This window comes from Tiliqua scincoides, chromosome 1 (genome assembly GCF_035046505.1).
Source record: "Tiliqua scincoides isolate rTilSci1 chromosome 1, rTilSci1.hap2, whole genome shotgun sequence".
Taxonomy (NCBI): domain Eukaryota; kingdom Metazoa; phylum Chordata; class Lepidosauria; order Squamata; family Scincidae; genus Tiliqua; species Tiliqua scincoides.
In genome coordinates, this window is record NC_089821.1 from 35297839 (window position 1) to 35317670 (window position 19832).

The window sequence follows — 19832 nt, forward strand, 5'->3', positions numbered from 1 at the left end:
ATTAATCCGTTGGCTATGCCAACCACTTCCATTTAGTGGAAGAGTATGTACAGAACACAGGAAATCCAAAATAAAAACAGATTAGGATTGCAGTACACATTTCAAGGAAATTCAAGATTGAAATATAACAGGAAGCCAATAGGTTGTTCTGCTTACATGTCACACTTCAGGTATATTTAGAATTTACATGCAAGCATTACAAAGGGAGTTCAGAAAAATAAAGACAGAAAAAGAGGGGAGACTACAGGAAGGAACCAATAGAAGGGCTAGTAATAATCATTGTGGAATAAATGAATCATAGGAGTTAGTAATGGAAGCAGGATCTGCTGAATTAGGTCACTGCAGAGATTCTCTAGTTAATGCAGACATTCTCTATAATATAGTAACATATTTGCTATCTTCATGATGGTGCTTAACCAATTACCTTACTCACTAAAATCACAGTCGTATTCTCAAGGATTCTGAAGCTCTTGAACATCTAGGTCTTGAACACACTATGATGGAACCGAAGTCCATTTCTGTACAGCATAATTTTATATGAAAATTACTACTGGCGAAAGACATTTACTGTTGCTACAATTAAAATAACTTAGATCTTGCCACTGCAATTCCAATTTCATTTGATGACATCACAACACCTTGAATTCCCTTCATTTAAAAAATAAAATATTGGAGTTGGTCTCACCAATGTCTAACAGGAATCACCAACACGAGAGTCCACACACTGAGAACCTATCTAGAGACTTGGCATTAAAGAGTAACCTAAGAGTAGCTCAACATGGTTTTAAGCATCAGTCTTCACAAACATAGTATCAATGGAAGTTAGTTTTGAAGAGTCTCAAGACCCCACATTTAACTTTCTAGCAAAAATCAGATTTCAAAGGCAGATGATGGTTGATGCTAATAACCACTGCTTCAACAGGATAATGTAACTGTAAACAATTTAGCTAAGGAAGCATTTGTTCCCTTACATCAGGGCTACACTGTGGCTGCATCGGTGGTGGAAAGTTGGATAGGATTGGGTTCTTAGTTTTACAAGATGGGGGGGGAGCAATGATGTGATTCTTCCTATTTTCTACACTCAAATGCAAAACACAGTGGCACCAATCCAGCTGCATGCTCCATGAGATCATGCACGTGACTAGTGGGTCAAAAACAGCAGACAGGGATGTGTTTTTTTCTTCACATGATGAGAAAGAGGTGCATGCTTGCAGAAACTACATTGCAAAGCTGATGCTTTCTTAGATGTGCACCTAATCTGTGTGCCTGGTTATCAAACTGTGAATGGAAATCTGCTTCTGTGCATCTCCAAACATATTTCCGCGAGCCGCACATTATACGTCAAAGAGCTCACATGAGGCTCACACACGACAGTGCTGTGTAGCATTCAGTGAAATGAAAGAGGGCTTCCAACAGCAGTAATCACAGGTCTACAGTCCTCAAGCCACTTACTTCAGAGTAGTCCCAGGGCCAAGGCAACCACTTGAGTCTCAGCATTAGGAAGACTGCAACCAATGTTACAACTGGCAGTGTGTTAGTCTTCAGTCTAAACATACATAAACCACTTTGGAACAATTACCAGGATAAACTGTGGTCTTTTATTTCAGTCCCAAAATTGAGCATTAAATGTTTTTCTTATTATTTTTAGAGAGGCCAGCCTTTTTCCTTAAGCTCTTTGTTAACTTTAAGGCACTGTCCTTGGCACGGCACACAACAAATACCAGAAAAGGCAGCTCAGCTATTTACAGGGATTGTTTGTTTTTTTCTTTTAAAAAAAAAGTTTTTAATGCTAGCAACAAGCCAGCATAGCGGTTATAAAACTTCCACAGTTTCTATTTAAAGTGCAATGTAGTGGTTATACATTTCCCTTTCTTTAAAAAAAAATTGTTAAATTGTCCTGTCACATTGCTCTCCGTTAAAATAAAATAAAAAATGACAACTCCATTATTTCATAAAAAGAACATTTAAAATAATTTTAAATCAAGTTTGGATTTTTAACAGACATTTGAAAATGAACAAATGCAAACTTTAAAAAATCTTATCTTGCTGGTGACAACGAAGAATAAAAATCAGACAGAAAGAACACTTTTCAGAAAGATCTGCAACATTTTTCGACCTCAAAGCCTGCATGCAGGCATGCTAACACTGACTGCTGTTTCATTGATGCGTCATTTACAGAGGTGCATATGTGGATGCTGGTGAAGCTTTTCAGTCAGCTCTTCCTCAGTAGGTTCTTCCAAAACATCCCTATAAAGACAAAAACAGGAGCCAAAGACATCAGCAGAACAGAAGCTTCCAATATTGAACTGACGAAACATAGTTATTCCATTCTGTTTCATCTGATCAATATTGGTAAGCTTTATAACGGCACACGCTTAATGAGTTTGACCCCAATATTTACTCCAAGAAATGTTTTGTGGCCATCCCATAATTCTTAAAATATACATTTTTTTTTAAAAAAAGGGCACTATCTGTTCTGTTTCAGTTCAGGAAGGCAAAGAATAGTTACAGGCTGAGTCTCAATATTTGCGAGGCTATTGTTAAAGGACTGTTTTTCTTTCATTTAAAGGGCCCTTCTCATCAGCGCTGAGATAGAAAAATCAGTAGATAATTAGGTTATACCTGTAATCACCTGCATGACTGTCTCACTACGACAGTAAAAGGCAGTTTTTTTAACTGTGATTTTAAAGGGCTGCATTTTTCCCCTTCTGCAGGGATCAGCATATTCCTTTGCAGTGGCCATTCGTGTTGAGTCAAATCCGTGTATAAAAAACCCATGTATAACAAGGTTGGACCTGTACTTTAAATTCTGGAACTGCCTCTTTACTGCTGGACCCTCAAGGTTCTGATTTTCTAGCAGTTAAGTAAGCAATGTTTAAAACAATGCATCCCACTCTTGCAACACAAACCTTATTATTATTAATTATTATTATTATTATTAACAGTATTTATATACTGCTTTTCAACGGAAAGTTCACAAAGCGGTTTACAGAGAAAATCAAAACAAACAATTAATGGCTCCCTGTCCCAAAAGTACTCACAATCTAAAAGGATGCAAAAGAACACCAGTAGACAGCCACTAGAAAAGACAGTGCTGGGGTGAGGAGGGCCAGTTACTCTCCCCCCACTAAATAAAAGAAGGGCACCCACTTAAAAAGTGCCTCTTACCCAGTTAGCAGGGGTTTAGCAGCCCAATGGCAAAGGAAGTTGTGGAAACATGAACAGAATTCAAACTGGAATGTTCTGAACACCTTTCCAAGAAAGTATTAAAAGTGCAATGGATTGTATGCTTTCCAGTGATACCTGCTGTAGATAGCATGCCAGAGTTTTGAAGAGATACCACAGAAAATGAGCAGCTGCTTTCCTGCTACATGTGTAGTGGCTCGCTGGCATATGTTCACAGAAGCAATTTGATCTCTGCACAGACTGATTTACAAGGGGGTTAGTAGGTGGATAGACAGATATGCCCCTGTAAGAGTGGCTGCCACTTTCAATTCTTCTTTCTTTAAATCCTGTAGGCACAGAACATGGAATTGAGAGATCTGAACCAAATGCTTCCAGATCTCTTGCTGCACCTCAACAAGCACATCCTCAACATCCTTTTCCTCAATAGGAACTGAAGGAACTTCACCTGTTAAATTTTTGGCTGTCTGGCTGCTGTTAAAGGCATAAAACTCTGCCAGGAAAGACAAGGGGGTATGCCTAGTTTTGCATGGGTAGCTGATGCAGCCGATTATTCACTATGTGCATTGGCTAGAAGGCTGAGTCATTCACCCAGCCCTAAAAGAGTTTACCTGCAACAAGATTTTCTCAAAAGAGATTCTGCATCCCAAAAGAAATGCTTGCATACCCCAGCTCACCTGAACATGAGTTCCACGGTCATCTGGTACTCGTCTTCTGAGAGAGATGACCGATGGCAGCGACGATCCCATTTGTGAATAAAATTCTGTAATTCAAGATAGAGAAAGTGCGTGGAGGGGGATGACGGCCATTTCAGATGGCCTTTTGACAGAAGGGAACACTGGAAAATGTGTACATCAATTCTCATAGTTCTTATTCCCACTGCAGGACTCCAAAGATCAACTCAAGAAAAGGGTCTCCAGTGTTTTGTGAGGAGTTGCCGTGAGAAGCAGAAATGAAAACAGTAGTAGCTGACTGGGACATTTCTAGATTGGGACAAACAACTCTTGAATGGGAAGACCTTTAGTAGCAGCCTCCAAACATAGTCCCAGCCCATCGTAGGGTAACTTTGGTCAGAAAAATGACAGTATAAATCCATTCAATAAATCAAATAAAATTTAACTTTACATTTTAAAAAGTCACAATATTCAAAAGTTTGACAACAGCTAGCAGGCCACAGGCACCTCATTCCTGTCTATTCCATTTATCCATCCAGGCTTGCATGTCCCCAACTAGAGCATATGAACTGTCTCATGTGAATAAGCCCCACTGCTTTTAGCAGTGGCCTATACATTACCTCCAGAAGAAAAGCAATGAACAGGTTGACCCAGATAATAGCAGAAATCAGCCACCAGGCGACAAAGTACAATTTTGACCATCTGGAAAGAAAAAAACAATAGGGGGATGTAAATTTGTATTGATCTACTTACATGGGCACTGTAACCTCAGCGCAGGGGAACCAGCAGAGCACTGTACTGTAAGCTTTATAATTAAGGCACACTTCAATTCCAGAATTCCCTGCTAATGAACACTGAATGACAGCATTCTAAAAATTCCCTCCTGTGTCACTGACACTGGCAGTGTGATTAGCTCACTCAACATGAACTTCTAAGTGTGTAGGTCTACCATGATGAGTAATTTAGAAACCATCCCTGAGGACCACCTGATTACTACCACTTGGGGTAGAAGTGCACAGAACTTCTTGACAATGTAAAAGCAACCCAAGCCTGTTTTCCCTTCCATAAATTGCAACTTGTGACAGAATTTGAGAACTTCTGGCTGAAATGAGATGATGGGAAGTCTGCCAAATGCAGGGTTTCAGTCCATTACTTACGGAGATAAATATCTGGAAAAGGCTTCCAAGAACACTTGCCAGTTGTTTACAGTCATCACATCCCACAGAGTCACCAGCGCAGCCTGAAACAAAAGCAAGAAAGAGCACCGTAGCGGATATTTGCAGAAAACATGGTGATAACATGGAGGCACCAAACTAGTGAACTGGTATCTAGTGCAATTACAAGCACTCTGAATGAATGCACTCACAGCAAAGTCATCAAAGTTGTTTGGCCAATATTGCAGCTGTTCAAATGATCCACACTGGAAGGTGGTGTTGGGAGATGTTGTGTTGACTACACTGCAAAAAAATGATAAAGTTTTTTCAACATGGCCTCTGAGAGTCAGATGCTGCTATGGGGCTGCATACTTTTAGCACAGGAACTGTCTGAGATATCTTAAATAAAGATGAAACCATTAGAACCTTGAAATTTGGCACTCAGAAAAGCCTCTCTATAATGCACATAAGGAGGAGCAAAAATCAGAAAAAAGTTCAAAGTTAAACACATGTTGTAAATAAGAAAAAAAAAATCATGTTTTTACTCCAAGGATCTGACAAGAAGCAATGGTTTTTAACTACAGGGAGAATGATGTTGGTCTTAATTTGGACTTAAATTAGGTCCTTTGGACAAATTGAGGACCTAATTTGAACCAGGGGTTGTTAAAATTCAGTTCCAGAATGTTTCCATCCCAAGGCTCAGACCGAAGGAATTCATACTAAAGCAAAGAATGCTCCCGACTGGATGCCAAGTTCTTTTTTCTTCACCATGGAGTAACCAACGCCAGTCTCCACAAATCTGAGGTCGGACGCCTTCTCCTCCAGGCAGGCTGGAGGCCAAACATCACTTAATTATAAAATCAATTCACCAATGAAACAAGCTGCCTAGGGAGAACAGAGTCTACCTTCTCAAAATTTTTTAGGGAAAATGGTGGGGAAAGCAGCATCGACACATTTTGACCGAACTTGGAAGCCATCCAAAATGTGTGCTTACCAAGACCCTGCCTTGGCAGGTTGGGGTCTTTTATCTGATGTCACACTGAAACTTTGGAGGAAAGTGCCTCCAAAGCCCAGCAGTGTCAAGGACAAACTTCTATTCTCTTCCTAATCTACAGCTTCAGAAGAATAGAGGAGGATTATCCTTGCCACTCGGGAAGGCACTCTCTGAAGTACAGCACCACACAGGTCATCCCCGGTCCCTGCCCCCTTCCTGAGCCTGGAGCTGGAGAGGGAGCCCCATGATTGCTGAGCTTCTTCCTTCTCCCTCCATCTGTCTGTCTCTGCAGTTGCCACAGTGACTCCTTTCCTTTCCATGTCTGATTTTTCCTTTCAATCTCATAACGATTCATCCTCCTTTCCCACTACCAGCCAGTGCTTAGTATCCAAGCTGGGGCTCTTACTGCCCATCACACAGCAACTCCCCCCACCCACCATCATCATCAACCAGGCTTGAAAGCAGAGAAGCAGTAAGTGAAGGGCTGGTGCACAGAAAATGTCCTTGTGCTTCAAAGTGCTCAGAAGGAAAGCAGAGGAGGTGGGGGTTGCAAGCCACATTGCTTAGTGTGCATGAGTGGACTGAAACAGGGACGGGTGAGAGGGGAGGCCTCATCACACTTGCCAGAGGGGAAAGAAATCCTTTCCATGCCGAGCAGATTTGTGGACCACTGTTGAAAGGCATATGTCTAGAATATCCTACCTTAAGATAGAGGACTGATCTTGATCCAATGAGCCTTTTCTAGCTTATGATGGATTAACTCAGGAGAACAGACGCACCCAAGATGAGCAACAAGCATGAAAACTCAAGAGGGATAAAACTGCTCTAACTCATGCTAGGCGCTATACATAACACACAAGCATTCTGGCTTCTACTTTTATACCATGTATTCATTAGAATGACTGAATTCAAAACATTTAGCAAATGCCTTACCTGAAATTGCCCACAGGAGAAACTTTACCCTTGAACAACTCTATGCCAATTATGGCAAATGTGTAGAAAGCCACCTGAAGAAGAATATGTAGGCATCCATCATTTGCCACTGCAAATTTAGCATAGTGCAACGTAACTTCCATAATCATCATTCATACTTGTGTTTTCCAGCACATGATTTGGAGAAGCAGTCTTACGGAGGATATACTCTCATAGTACATACCCACCCCATGCAATGATGAGAAAAGATTCCCCCAGACATGAGAGAGGGGCCAGGACCATGTGTGCACCATTAACATGCACAGGAATGAATGCTTGAGACTGTTTCAGCCCAGTGGCGGACCTCCCATTCACTCTATCGGGCAAATGCCCCAGGCGTGGAGTGTCGTGCACCTTTAGGACCCCATGGAAGCTTCTCTGAAGCTCCCAATGGGGTCAGAAACTGTGTTTCCAGTTTGCCGGAAGCACAGTCTTAAGCCTTGGAGAATCTTCAGAAGGCTTTCCCAATGCATCCTGAAGTTGTGCAAGGCACCAGGTAAGTGGGGGGGGGGGCAATATCCCATGGGGGGTGCCATTGCGACCTTCGACCCAAGGCACAGGGCTGGGGAGGTCCACCACCATTTCAAACGCAGACAAATCATCTGAAGCAGCCCAATACTCCAGCCTTTAGAAATGCTAATCAAGAAATCTTTTCATCAGACCACGAAAATGGTTACTGGCCTTCCTTCAAACAAGATGAAAATGTTATTGGGCACGGCAAGTGTACTGGCTCCTGTGTTTCTGCTACAGAAGAGTCCTATGAATCATCTCCCAAACTACTTTGGAGATTCAATGAAATGAGTAACTTCACCTTGCAGTTTCTCAACCTGTCAACAGGTGGAGCATCACCCTTTATTATAATAACTGAAAATAGTTTTCCCTTTGTGTACTCTTACTTACTTTCACCCCTGGGGGCTGGGGGATAAGAATAGGCCCTCAGTTTGGCTGCACTTGTCATAAGAGGCAACTAAACAGCCACTAGGTAGATGGGACTCATTAGCCTGGGAGGGCAGCTCATCTGAGTGAAGGAAAACTCTGATCCCAAACCTCCACTGCCTTGTGGCTACATCCAGTTATGGAAGAGGCTTCAGGAGTCAACCTTGAGGCAAAATCGGGAGCCAGAGTTGCTTCAAAAAGCGAAGTAATCACACTCCACTTCTGGTTTTGTGGAGGCAGGGCACAATGGCTCTGCTTCCACTTTTTGAAGACTGGGGAGCCCTGCAGAGGGTTGCGCAGGGCTCCCCGCACCCCTGGGAGGCTGCTGCAGGGACTGCTAAGTCCATGCCAGTCCCTGCACCCCCCCTTAGCAATGCGATCCTGGGAATCGCCTGGGGAGCCTGCCTTCCCTCCGCCCCTGCTGCCTTCCCCGCTCCCTCACAAGGACTTACTGCAGTCCTCAAACTCCCTGAGAGTTTGAGAACCTGAGAGTTGAGAGTTTGAGAGAAAGCTGCTTAACCCTTTCCCATCCTAACTTGCTTCACTTCAGAGCGGTTAGTGAAGAAGCCTCCTGGGCATCACCCAGAATCCTAACAGAATGCTATGTACTGCAACATTCCATGACTCCTAAAGAACAAGAACCTTATGTCAGTCCCATGTATGTTCCTCACCCACATACCACCTACCATTTGTGTAGCACTCTCACCTTCACACATATTAACTTGCTGGAAAGCAGTACAGCTGGGGAGCCAAAGTGGAGTGCCTTGCCTAAGGCCCCTGGTGAGTTCATCACAGAGGCCAGCTTTGAACTGGGTAAGTCTTGATCTATAGTTTAGTCTCTTAGCCACTACAGTACAGGAGTCCTCATACAGATCGCTGTACATAGAAGGGAAGTGATGGAAAGCTGGGCAGACAGTATGTGACATGCATCTGAACAATTCTGACAACAGTCAGCTGTACCAATTTCATTCCAGTTACTTAAGTTTGTATATGTAGATTCTATTGCTGCTAACGTCCTTTGAGAAAACTGTGTCAGAGAAGACAAACGGAGACATGCATCACTCTCAGTGTTCACTTACCACTAAGATTCCTGCAAAAGCTCTCATATTTTTCACCAGATCCAGCAGCGTACTGGCAACTAAGGACATGAACTGGAAAGATTTTTTAAAACTCATTAGTTTATTATTTGTTATGCCATCATAGTCTCTAAAAGAAAAAAAAGACAGAGAGAAAGAAACACAACTACATTCAAACACATTTGCACAACGAAGCTAAAGTACCTTCATGTTGGGAATTATCCGCAGAAATCTGAATACAATTAGCATATTTGCCAGGCGAACCATGTCCCACAGAGACAGCAAGCCCTGCATCTCAGGACGCCTAGAAAAGACAAGAGACTAATGCAGTAAAAATTGGGAGGAGGAACCAGCAATAAGAACAGAGCACCACTCTTCTAGTTAACTACAGGCATAAAATAGTGCAGCACAATCCTAACTTGGGCTTGAACAGGCATCCAGCGCAAGATTTGGGTACTTAGTGGCTCAGCCCGGGGCAAGAGGGAAAGGGAGAATGGATCTCCCTTACCACAGGGAGAGCCACTGCAGCCCCAATGGGGCTACTTGGATCTGCGTCATCTCCAGAGCTAGCTAGCGCCACGCCTCCGGAGTGGCACGAAAATGCTTTACGGCACTTTTGTGACACTTCTGGCCTGGTGTAAGTCCCTAATGTCATGCTAGGATTGTGCCCTTAGAGCCCAATCTGATGCATGTCTACTCAGGAGTAAGTCCCATTACAATCAATGGGGCTTACTCCCAGGGAAGTATGGATAGGATTGAGCCCTTAGTCACACATGTGTATGTCAGTATAAATATTATAAACAGAAACACAGGAGGGCAGGAGGTCTGGTCTAGAGGGTAGAGCCTCCATTTGCCTGAAGATAACATCCACAGGTCACCAGTTCGAGGCCACCAGTACTGTGCGACCTTGAAGCAGCTGACAAGCTGAAGCCAAGCTATTCCATCTGCTTTGAGCATAGGAGGATGGAGGCCAGAATGTGAAGCCAGATCAGAGTGAAACATCTGGACTGTTGTGGTTCTTCAAAGATAGAACCTTTCAATTGTAAAAATCCCTACGGGGATTTAATCAGCCTGCCTATGTAAACCGCCTTGAATAAAGTCTGAGGAGAAATCTGACGACCAAGAAAGGCGGTATATAAATACCTGTATTATTATTATTATTATTATTATTATTATTATTATTATTAACACAAGGCCACACTGATATAATATCTGTATTACCCAGCTCTCTGCAGAGAAGTGCACAGAAAGCACTAACAGGCACTAACTACATTAAAACTAAACTAGCTAGTTTATAGACAGCAGGTTTCACTACTAGTTAACTACATTTTAGGAGGGAACCATTTTTCCAACTATTATGAAGTAGTTTTGACTATTTTTTTAACTACTTCCTTCACTATGTTAAAACTTAAATAGGTCAAACAGACAGTTTACTGGAGTTTAGGGATTTTAGATATTTACTTATTCAAAGAGCCTGCACAAATTGTTCTGCATGAACTGAACATTAAAGGTTAAAAAGGGAAGCAAAAGCTAAAAATGAAATTGAATGATGTTCTTCCAGGCTAAGGGTTCGTTTTCCTTTTATTATCAACACTATAGTTTCTATCGTCACTCACAGATAAGAAGTTCTAGGTCCTGCATGTGTGCTAAGAATTAAAAGTGATTGCGTAAAAAAAAAAACTCTAAAGAGTAAAAGAACATTCCTAAAAAAAGAAATTTTTCAAACTTGTCCAAAATATCACACCTGGTGCAAGAATTTGTCCTCCCAAACTTTCTGTAATTGCACTGTTTAGCAAAGACACCCAAATCCAATAGACATCTGTAATTGGTCAAAAAAGGCCTGTACCTACAATCACCAAGCAGACCTTTACCACCTCCTCTGGTGCAAGTACTCTCCTTGTGAGCCAGACTGAACTGCTAGAATATTCTTCATGCAGCTGCCCCCTTATGTTACACTTCATCTTTGTAGCAACGAGCTTTAGGATTAGAAGCAGAATTACCACAACTTCAGCTGGTCATGTTTGAATTCTTCTTAGGGCATAATCCTAACCAACTTTCCAGCACCAAGATAAGGGCAATACAGCACCAAGGTAAGGGAACAAACATTCCCTTACCTTGAAGAGGCCTCCATGACTGCCACGTAACTGCAGGATGCAACACATTGCCACATTGGCACAGCTATGTCAGTGTGGGAAAGTTAGTTAGGATTTGGCCCTTAGTGACTGGCTTAGAATTTTTATTGGTCTTCATATGGAATTTGCAGTGTGGTAAGTACTTAAATAATAGGGTGTTCTCAATTTATCATTTCTGTCTATACCTAAGCTACTTTGGTTGGTCAACCCCTGCTGACTGGCTAGGAGGCACTTTTTCAAGCGGGTGCTCCTCTTTTATTTAGCAGGGGGAGAGTAACCGGCCCACCTCACCCCAGAAGTATCTTTTCTAGTGGCTGTCTGCTGGTGTTGCATCTTTTTATACTGTGAGCCCTTTTGGGATAGGGAATCATTAGTTACTTGATTTTTTTCTGTAAACCGCTTCGTGAACTTTTTGTTGAAAAGCAGCATATAAATACTGTTGTTATTAATTATTATTATTATTATTATTATTATTATTATTAATAGCGCACTTTAACTATGCAGTTGGAACTACTTTTCAGAAAACTAGCTGTGATTACGATTCAACAACACGAAAAGAAATTTTAACATTTAATTACTGCACCATTGCTGGTGCAGAGAGCCCAGATCACACTGATTTGATCATTTTAAGTGTTAGCATGAAGCAGGGAGGGGGCGGAAACACAGTTATTTGTCATGTTCAAGGTTCAGTGTTCCTGACACAAACTTGCAACTCTTGAATCCTACTCCATTTCAAGCAGGCTTTTAAAAGAGTTCCTTATTAAAGGGTCTGCAGACTCCTGTGGAACCCAGCGTATTATTATTACAAACCATTTCCTCCCTCTCCCCCACATTCAAAAATGTCTGCTACAAAAAAAAGGAGTCTATGGCAGACTCTGCACCCACAGGTTGTGCCACAGGGCAGGTCCTTATTGTATGGGCTGGGTAAGGACATACTGCTCTCCACAAGAGAGGACGAATGATTTACCAAGAACAACAGAGATGCTGCTTAGATGGTTTATTTCTGTTCACAGGTATGCCCCTCCCATTGCGGCTTAGCACGAGTCGATTACTGAGTCCCTCAGACCAGAGGCTTTGCCTATCAGCCCCTTCTACATGGAGTTTATTCAAGGAGGGTGGGGTTTGTCATCTCTGGGTCCTGCTGCCAGCCCCACCAGTCCAGCAGACCTGCCTCAGTTCCACAGGAAAGCTCCTGGACTCCCTTTCTCTGAGGATTCTGCCAATAGGAGTCAGCCCAGTGGCATCATTAGGGACAAGATGGGTGCTGACTCATACCTTCCTCCCCTAGTGGGAGGTATGACACCAAACCAACCGGGTCTCTGATTGACAGTTTTCAGTCTGTTGCAAGCTCAGCCACCTTGCACTTTCATCAAAGATAGTTTTTTTTTTTGGGGGGGGGGGGGGGGGTTTGCCACTCACTGGCAAAAACACAAAGTGACTGGGTCCAGCAGACCAAAGATAGCGAAACAGAGGTGGTCTCAAAGCAGGTTTTTCGTATTAAAAACAATGTGATGGCCTGGAAGGTTGGGGCAACATGATTATGTCATTATCTCCAAATGTCCAGAGTGCCACATTTCTCCAGGTAAGCACTGCACCAGGTGGCACCCACCCCAGGACGCCTGTGGATCAGCCCAAGTTCTTTTAACCAATTAAAAGAGCTGAGAGCAGCCACTCTATGGCAGTTCCTTTTCCCTGGAGGAGACTGGCACTCTCTTGCTTCCCCTTTTTACAAGTGCCGCCACCTAAGGAGGTATGGGGGGCAGCGGCAAGAAATAGGGCCTTTTCAGTAGTGGCACCAACGTTATGGAACGCCCTTCCCCTTGATTTGAGAATGGCTCCCTCTCTTGAGACTTTTCGGCGAGGCCTGAAGACCTTTTTGTTTAAACAAGCCTTCTGAGTTCATGGTCTTTTTAAACATCTTTTCTATATCTTTTTAGTATTTTTACAGGCCTGATTCCTCTATGATTTGCCGTGTTTTGCTCTTTTTATCTGACTTCTTATCTGACTACTGTTTTTATGGGTATCTGTTAATGTGTTTTAATATGTTTTTATTTGTGGTTAAATTATGTTTTTAATATGTTGTAAGCCGCCCTGGGTCCCTTTCGGGGAGAAGGGCAGGATATAAATAAAGTTTATTATTAATTATTATTATTATTATTATTATTATTATTCTGCCCAGTCACTCCTTTTTTCTCTCTTATCTGTCCTTCCTTCTTTTGCTCTTCCTCAAACCCTCCCCCCCCCCCGTTTTGGATTTTTTCTTCCTCCTCTGCTTTCCCAATCACCTTCTCCAAGCTCTCTCTCCTCCTTTTGGCTTTGTCTGTCTCATTCCTCCATTCTTTCGCCCGCCTCGCTGTTGACTGCATCCTCCATTCCTCCCCTGTCTGACACTCATAATCAGTTGAGCTGATAGCATTCTTCCTGAGAGTGACATGTGGTGATGATATCATCACCTTGGCAATGGTCAGGCTACAGATTACCCCCAAAGCTCCCAGCACCTGAGCTGTTGTGTGGGGCATAAGAACATAAGAACATAAGAACAGCCCCACTGGATCAGGCCATAGGCCCATCTAGTCCAGCTTCCTTTATCTCACAGCGGCCCACCAAATGCCCCAGGGAGCACACCAGATAACAAGAGACCTCATCCTGGTGCTCTCCCCTACATCTGGCATTCTGACTTAACCCATTCCTAAAATCAGGAGGTTGCGCATACACATCATGGCTTGTACCCCATAATGGATTTTTCCTCCAGAAACTCGTCCAATCCCCTTTTAAAGGCGTCTAGGCTAGACGCCAGCACCACATCCTGTGGCAAGGAGTTCCACAGACCGACCACACGCTGAGTAAAGAAATATTTTCTTTTGTCTGTCCTAACCCGCCCAACACTCAATTTTAGTGGATGTCCCCTGGTTCTGGTATTATGTGAGAGTGTAAAGAGCATCTCCCTATCCACTCTGTCCATCCCCTGCATAATTTTGTATGTCTCAATCATGTCCCCCCTCAAGCGTCTCTTTTCTAGGCTGAAGAGGCCCAAACGCCGTAGCCTTTCCTCATAAGGAAGGTGCCCCAGCCCCATAATCATCTTAGTCGCTCTCTTTTGCACCTTTTCCATTTCCACTATGTCTTTTTTGAGATGCGGCGACCAGAACTGGACACAATACTCCAGGTGTGGCCTTACCATAGATTTGTACAACGGCATTATAATACTAACCGTTTTGTTCTCAATACCTTTCCTAATGATCCCAAGCATAGAATTGACCTTCTTCACTGCCACCGCACATTGGGTCGACACTTTCATCGACCTGTCCACCACCACCCCAAGATCTCTCTCCTGATCTGTCACAGACAGCTCAGAACCCATCAGATTCTGGGGCAACAGATTCCCCAGCAGAAATACTCTTCTCCTGAGCCAGGCAAGAGATAGTTCCTGCTCATGACCTCCTAAGCCTAACACATCACACACTAGTCAGCGGGAGGCAGGCAGATGGTGGCAGCACTGTATCTGTATCAATTTATAGGTAGCTATGATTGGTTATAAAGGTCACATACCAGCCTGACTGAGGAAATCCATAAACAGCAAATGTTGACACCTCTAAAACCTTTAAAGGAAGGAAGAAAGGATCAAAGCTGTAGCAATTCTCATCACAGCTCACAAATTAAGTGAGCTGAATTTATTAGAACAGCCAGACAATATAAAATATTATTATTTACAGGGATAAGAACAGCAAACCTAAACAAGCATGATAGTGTTTTCTTTCCTCTACACCAGGGGTGCCCAAACCCTGGCCCTGGGGCCACTTGCGGCCCTCAAGGCCTCTCAATTCGGTCCTCAGGGAGCCTCCAGTCTCCAGTGAGCCTCTGGCCCTCCAGAGATCTGTTGGAGCCCACACTGGCCGGATGCAACTGCTCTCAGCATGAGGGTGACCGTTTGACCTCTCGCGTGAGCTGTGGGATGAGGGCTCCCTCCACTGCTTGTCGTTTCACATCTGTGATGCAGTAGTGGTAGCAAAGGAAAGGTCGGGACTTGAGCTATTGCAAGACCTTCATTCACTAATGTAAGTTCATCTTTAATATATTCATTTTAAATTATGTACATTTATTCAAATTTTAAATGTAAATTAATTTTTTTCCCCCGGCCCCCGACACAATGTCAGATAGACGATGTGGCCCTCCTGCCAAAAACTTTGGACACCCCTACTCTACACTCAACAAAGTACTACAACCTGCTTCTCATTTCATCTCCAGCAGTCTAACCTCCCCTCCCCTAGTCAAGGAGAGGGGGAGTCAACAACAACAACCTAAAATAATATATATATTTAGATATCTAATATTTTCAGGAGTATCTCTTTTGGACTATCCTCACATTGCAAACCAGAAGGTATTCGCAGATTAGACAATGCTGAATAAAACCATATCTAAGCTGGAATCCCAGGATAAGCTCTTACCCCATCTACTCAACCTAACAAGGAGATGCCAATGGCCCTCCAGATTACATAAAGGCCAGAATGAATGAAGTTACTCAGCAATACTCACCATCAGAACAACAGTCAAAAGGCCATCAAATATGTTGCTTGGATAGGATAAATATCTTTTCATTCCCAAGGCCAGTATTTTCAACAACATTTCCAGCAGGTAGTAGAGAATGAAGAAACAGTTTACAACCTTGAAAATTCAGAATTCAAAAATGCAATTAAGTGCTGAACTTTCAGAAAAGAAAAACCCTGGTAAAAGTCATACAGGGCAGTGATGGGTCTTACCCCTAAAAAGTAGTCATCCCGCATTGCAGGAGGTTTATCTGCATCTGTTACTAAGGCCACCTGGGGGGAAATGAACCATTTGTTATCCGGCATCAAACATTTTCAAATGTCCATACCATGTTTTACCAAGCACATAAAGTAAATATTAAAAAGTTACCAGGACACCAGAAATATTAAGCAGTAACTATTTAGGGAACATTACTGAGTACTCAGGCAAGGAGTTTGTTGCAACTACTACTGCAGTAGTACGTCCAAATCAATTCTGGAAGGAATTGATATTTATTAAGCATATTCAAATAGAGATAGTTTAAATGCACTATAACACTGGTTCTTAAACGGTGGTCTCTTGTACATCTCTGCATGGCCATCATTAGAAAATAACAGAAGGAAACATTAACAACTTTGAAGTTTCTGAAAAGTTTCCAAAGCATACTGAAGAGACAAGCAATGGGACTGCTTGCTAGGCAGCTTGCTTCCTGAGTAATGTAGCTGGCTGCCATAGAAGCTTCATGAAAATATCCAGCAGTACTCAACAGAATTCTCCAGCATGTGTCCAGATACAGATATAGATATGGTGGGTATGCAGCATGATAATGAGGTGGTTTATAAAGAACAATAAGGACCAGAACGGAGATCAAAGTTCACCCACCACTGTAGAACAACATCTTTGGGAGACAAAGGAATAGGAGCTCTAATGTTCCAAAAGGTTCTTCCAAAGCAAGATAAGCATGATTTCTGTAGTATCATATAAATATTTTTCAAATCTCCTCTCAGCCATGAAGATTCCTGACTGACATTGGCCAATCACTACCTCTCACAGGGTTATTGTGAGTACAAAAAGAAGGGAGGAACTATGTATACCACCCTGAGCTCCTTGGAATAAGGGTGGTATAAAAATGTGCAAACAAATAAAATAATGCCAGACATACTCAAAAAAGGCAATAAAAACACTGTTACTTACACAGACACAGAATATGTTTGCCAGAACAACAATATTCCCTAAATACCGAAAGTAGCGATGATCAACGAGAAATTGAATTCTCTGCAGTAAAGGTGACTGGTAATCTGGTCTGGGAGGACGCTGAAAAGAAAGCATATAAAACCCTCATCAGGATTATTTATAGCAGGGTTGGTCTGAGGAGCTACAGGGCCTGATGTGACACCATTTTTTGTGGGAGGGCCCAACCCCCATAGCCCCACCACCACCACCAGGACAAGCAGCAGGCACACCCAGGGCTGGTGGCACCACGCCACAAAGTATGGCACCTGGAAGTAGGTGGCCATGGCATGATTACGTCACCGCCAACTGCTTCTGGGGCTCCCATTTCAGGCCAAATGGACACAGGACAGGCTGTAGGGCCTACAAGCAGAGATGCTCCACTCACCATGCCAGCCTTGCAAGTGTCAGCTGACAAACAGGGTTTCAGCTGCAGCAGCAGGCAATCCACTTGCTGCCCTAGTGCAGGGACCCCATGTGCAGGACCCAACTGGGCACAATTGGTGCCATCACCCCAGGATCAACCCTGATCTATAGTTCCAAGAGGCAGCTTTCAGCCCTGGCTAACACTTGATGCCACCACTGAACCCTACATTCTCTGGTTTGGGAAGAAGCAAGGGGAACTGTAGTATCAGGAATATCCTACATAGAACCAACACAGGCAAATTTGAATATTTCACTCTATAGGGCCAAGAGGATGCCCGCAAGCTTCAGACATGCTCATGCTACCATACTGACTGCTCCCTCAGGAAGGCCTAAACCCTCATAGAGCTACAGAGAACTAGCCAGGTCCATACCTCTTTCACTCGGAGTTTGTCAAGTTCATCAAAGAGCATCTGAAACTGAGACACCGACAGCCCTCCTGGAGAACATGACACAAGTTTCTATGTATGAAATAGAAACAGAAATGAGCATACAGAGTTTGTGTGTCTGTCAAATTGACCATCTTCGATATAAGCTAAAAATAATGTTTGTTTTAATGCAAGGTGATTCCTACCCCAATGATTGCTTCCTTGAAGTAGGAATCCATTTTTACTTTCTTCAGTACTTGTAACAGGGCTTCAGGTTGGACACGCAGGCTATTTAAACAAAAGCAAATCAGTAAAGAGAAGATTAACTTTTCCTTCTCCTCTCAACCCTCTTCCCCCCTCAACACGTTATCTACAAAATTCTATCATAGCACTAGTGGCTTAAGATGTTCTTTACTTACATATTCTTATTGAATGAAGTCTCTTCCAAAGCACAAAGAACTTCAAATGCAGCCCGGATTCCTAAGCGTCTCCGGAAAAGTGAGGACTGAAGTGATTTCTTAAAATGGAAGAAAGTTCCCCAAAACATAGCAGAAAGATGTAAGCATCAGAATGAGGAGAACTACAGGGTGCAACGCGTTTCAAAATTCTACACCAAGCACAATATGCATTAAAGGGCCAGGCTTGAGGCAAACACTCACCATGAAACCCCCATCATTAGCTCCTGGCCTTAAGCACAGCTACACTGCTCTGAAAGATCTATAAACTGCTGCAGTTAAAGATGAAGCCAAAGGAATGTCTGAAGACTGAGATCAGTGAAACACCAGGGTTTGAATCTTGCTAATGCCAGAATTGACTGAGTGATCAAAGAGAGAATAACACTATCCAATCCCACACCCACAAGAGTACAATAATCAACATTTCTGTAGAACTTTCTGAGTGCAGAAAGCACTTTACATGTATTTTCCTGATGTTGCCCTTACAGCAACCCTGTAAAGCAGTGGTTCCCAAAATGTGCAATGTGATATCCAGCGAACTCACAGTGGCTCTCCCAGGTGCCACCATCTTGGCCATGCTGAGATAACACAAAACAGCTTGAGATTTCACGAGATTTTGCAAGAGATCTCAAGGAGTGCTACTAGCTATCTCCATCTTCCTGTGGAGCTAAGGGCATCGTGACCAGGATACATTTGGGAACCGCTGCGGTAAAGTATCATCACCACAATCTTGCAGCTGGGGAATGAAGGCTGAGAGGGAAGGGCTTGCCTAAGACCACCTGGTGATTAGAGGCCAGATCTGAACTGGAGAAGTTTTAATTCAAGGTTCAGTCTCTTAGCCACTGCATCACATACACCATACAGCACTGTCCACCATGTAACCTGGTGAAGAATTAGTAAGAAATTAGCAATCCTCTCAGTGAGACAGAATGAGTTCAAACATACACATTAACCTCTCGACTGATTGCAACATCAAGGAATGAGTTGCATTATGTCAAAGCTCAAACTCTGTACGCTCCCTCATCAAAAACAACTGTTGTTAAAGGCAGTTCATACATTTATCAGAGAGCTGTGAAGTGAGAAGACAATTGAGAGGAGAGGAGAGGTGGAGTCTTCCTTCACATGAAGTCCACAAACACAATCATTAGGTCACCAGATTGCTCATTCACATCTGTGATTCAAGTCCAGTACACTTAATCAGAAGCTTTCTCCAGCAAGTTATGGGCCAGTAAATGGAAATAATATGATACAAATGAAGCCAGGTTAGAACATGGCAATTCAGTCTTTGCAAGAGGATTTTTACAAGACTTGCCCGATAAGCAAAGCAAGCTGTTGTCACTAAGCTGAGTCTCTCTGCATTTGATCTCACCATGCGGTAGCAGAGAGAGTAAAGTTGCCAATTCCCATCAGGCTTTCTGGGAGGAGTGAAGCAGACAGCAAATGCTAACAATTCCTTTCAGGCAGACTAAAAATGTTACCTATTGCTTAATTATTTGCACAGAAGATTGGTTGAAAAGGTGGAGCTGTGGCCCTTCATAGGTAAGAGAGAATTCTACTTTGAAAGAGCAAACAGAAATTATGGGAAGACAAAAAATGAGATTCTGTTTGAGAAACAAAGCATATGAAAATTGTACTGTACATTTTTGGTAAGCAGGAAGCTGCCCTATACCAAGTCAGACCATTGGTCCATCCAGCTAAGTACTGTCTATAC

The 19832-nt window shown here is 42.9% G+C and overlaps 1 protein-coding gene across 1 annotated transcript in view; it reads right to left on the reverse strand.

The window, feature by feature from the left end:
- Positions 1 to 2050: 2050 nt before the first annotated feature.
- TPCN2 (two pore segment channel 2) overlaps positions 2051 to 19832 on the reverse strand; it is a 39567-nt gene continuing 21785 nt past the window's right edge. Inside the window, exons 11-25 of the mRNA XM_066634008.1 lie at positions 18086 to 18183; positions 17873 to 17954; positions 17673 to 17759; positions 16840 to 16959; positions 15879 to 15938; positions 15655 to 15783; positions 14671 to 14720; positions 9194 to 9293; positions 8993 to 9064; positions 6939 to 7012; positions 5224 to 5314; positions 5015 to 5097; positions 4478 to 4559; positions 3861 to 3946; positions 2051 to 2247 (exon numbers count right to left, since the gene is read on the reverse strand). Of these exons, the coding sequence (XP_066490105.1) occupies positions 2169 to 2247; positions 3861 to 3946; positions 4478 to 4559; positions 5015 to 5097; positions 5224 to 5314; positions 6939 to 7012; positions 8993 to 9064; positions 9194 to 9293; positions 14671 to 14720; positions 15655 to 15783; positions 15879 to 15938; positions 16840 to 16959; positions 17673 to 17759; positions 17873 to 17954; positions 18086 to 18183 (1293 nt within the window). The 3' untranslated portion in view covers positions 2051 to 2168. The remainder of the gene's footprint in view (positions 2248 to 3860; positions 3947 to 4477; positions 4560 to 5014; positions 5098 to 5223; positions 5315 to 6938; positions 7013 to 8992; positions 9065 to 9193; positions 9294 to 14670; positions 14721 to 15654; positions 15784 to 15878; positions 15939 to 16839; positions 16960 to 17672; positions 17760 to 17872; positions 17955 to 18085; positions 18184 to 19832) is intronic.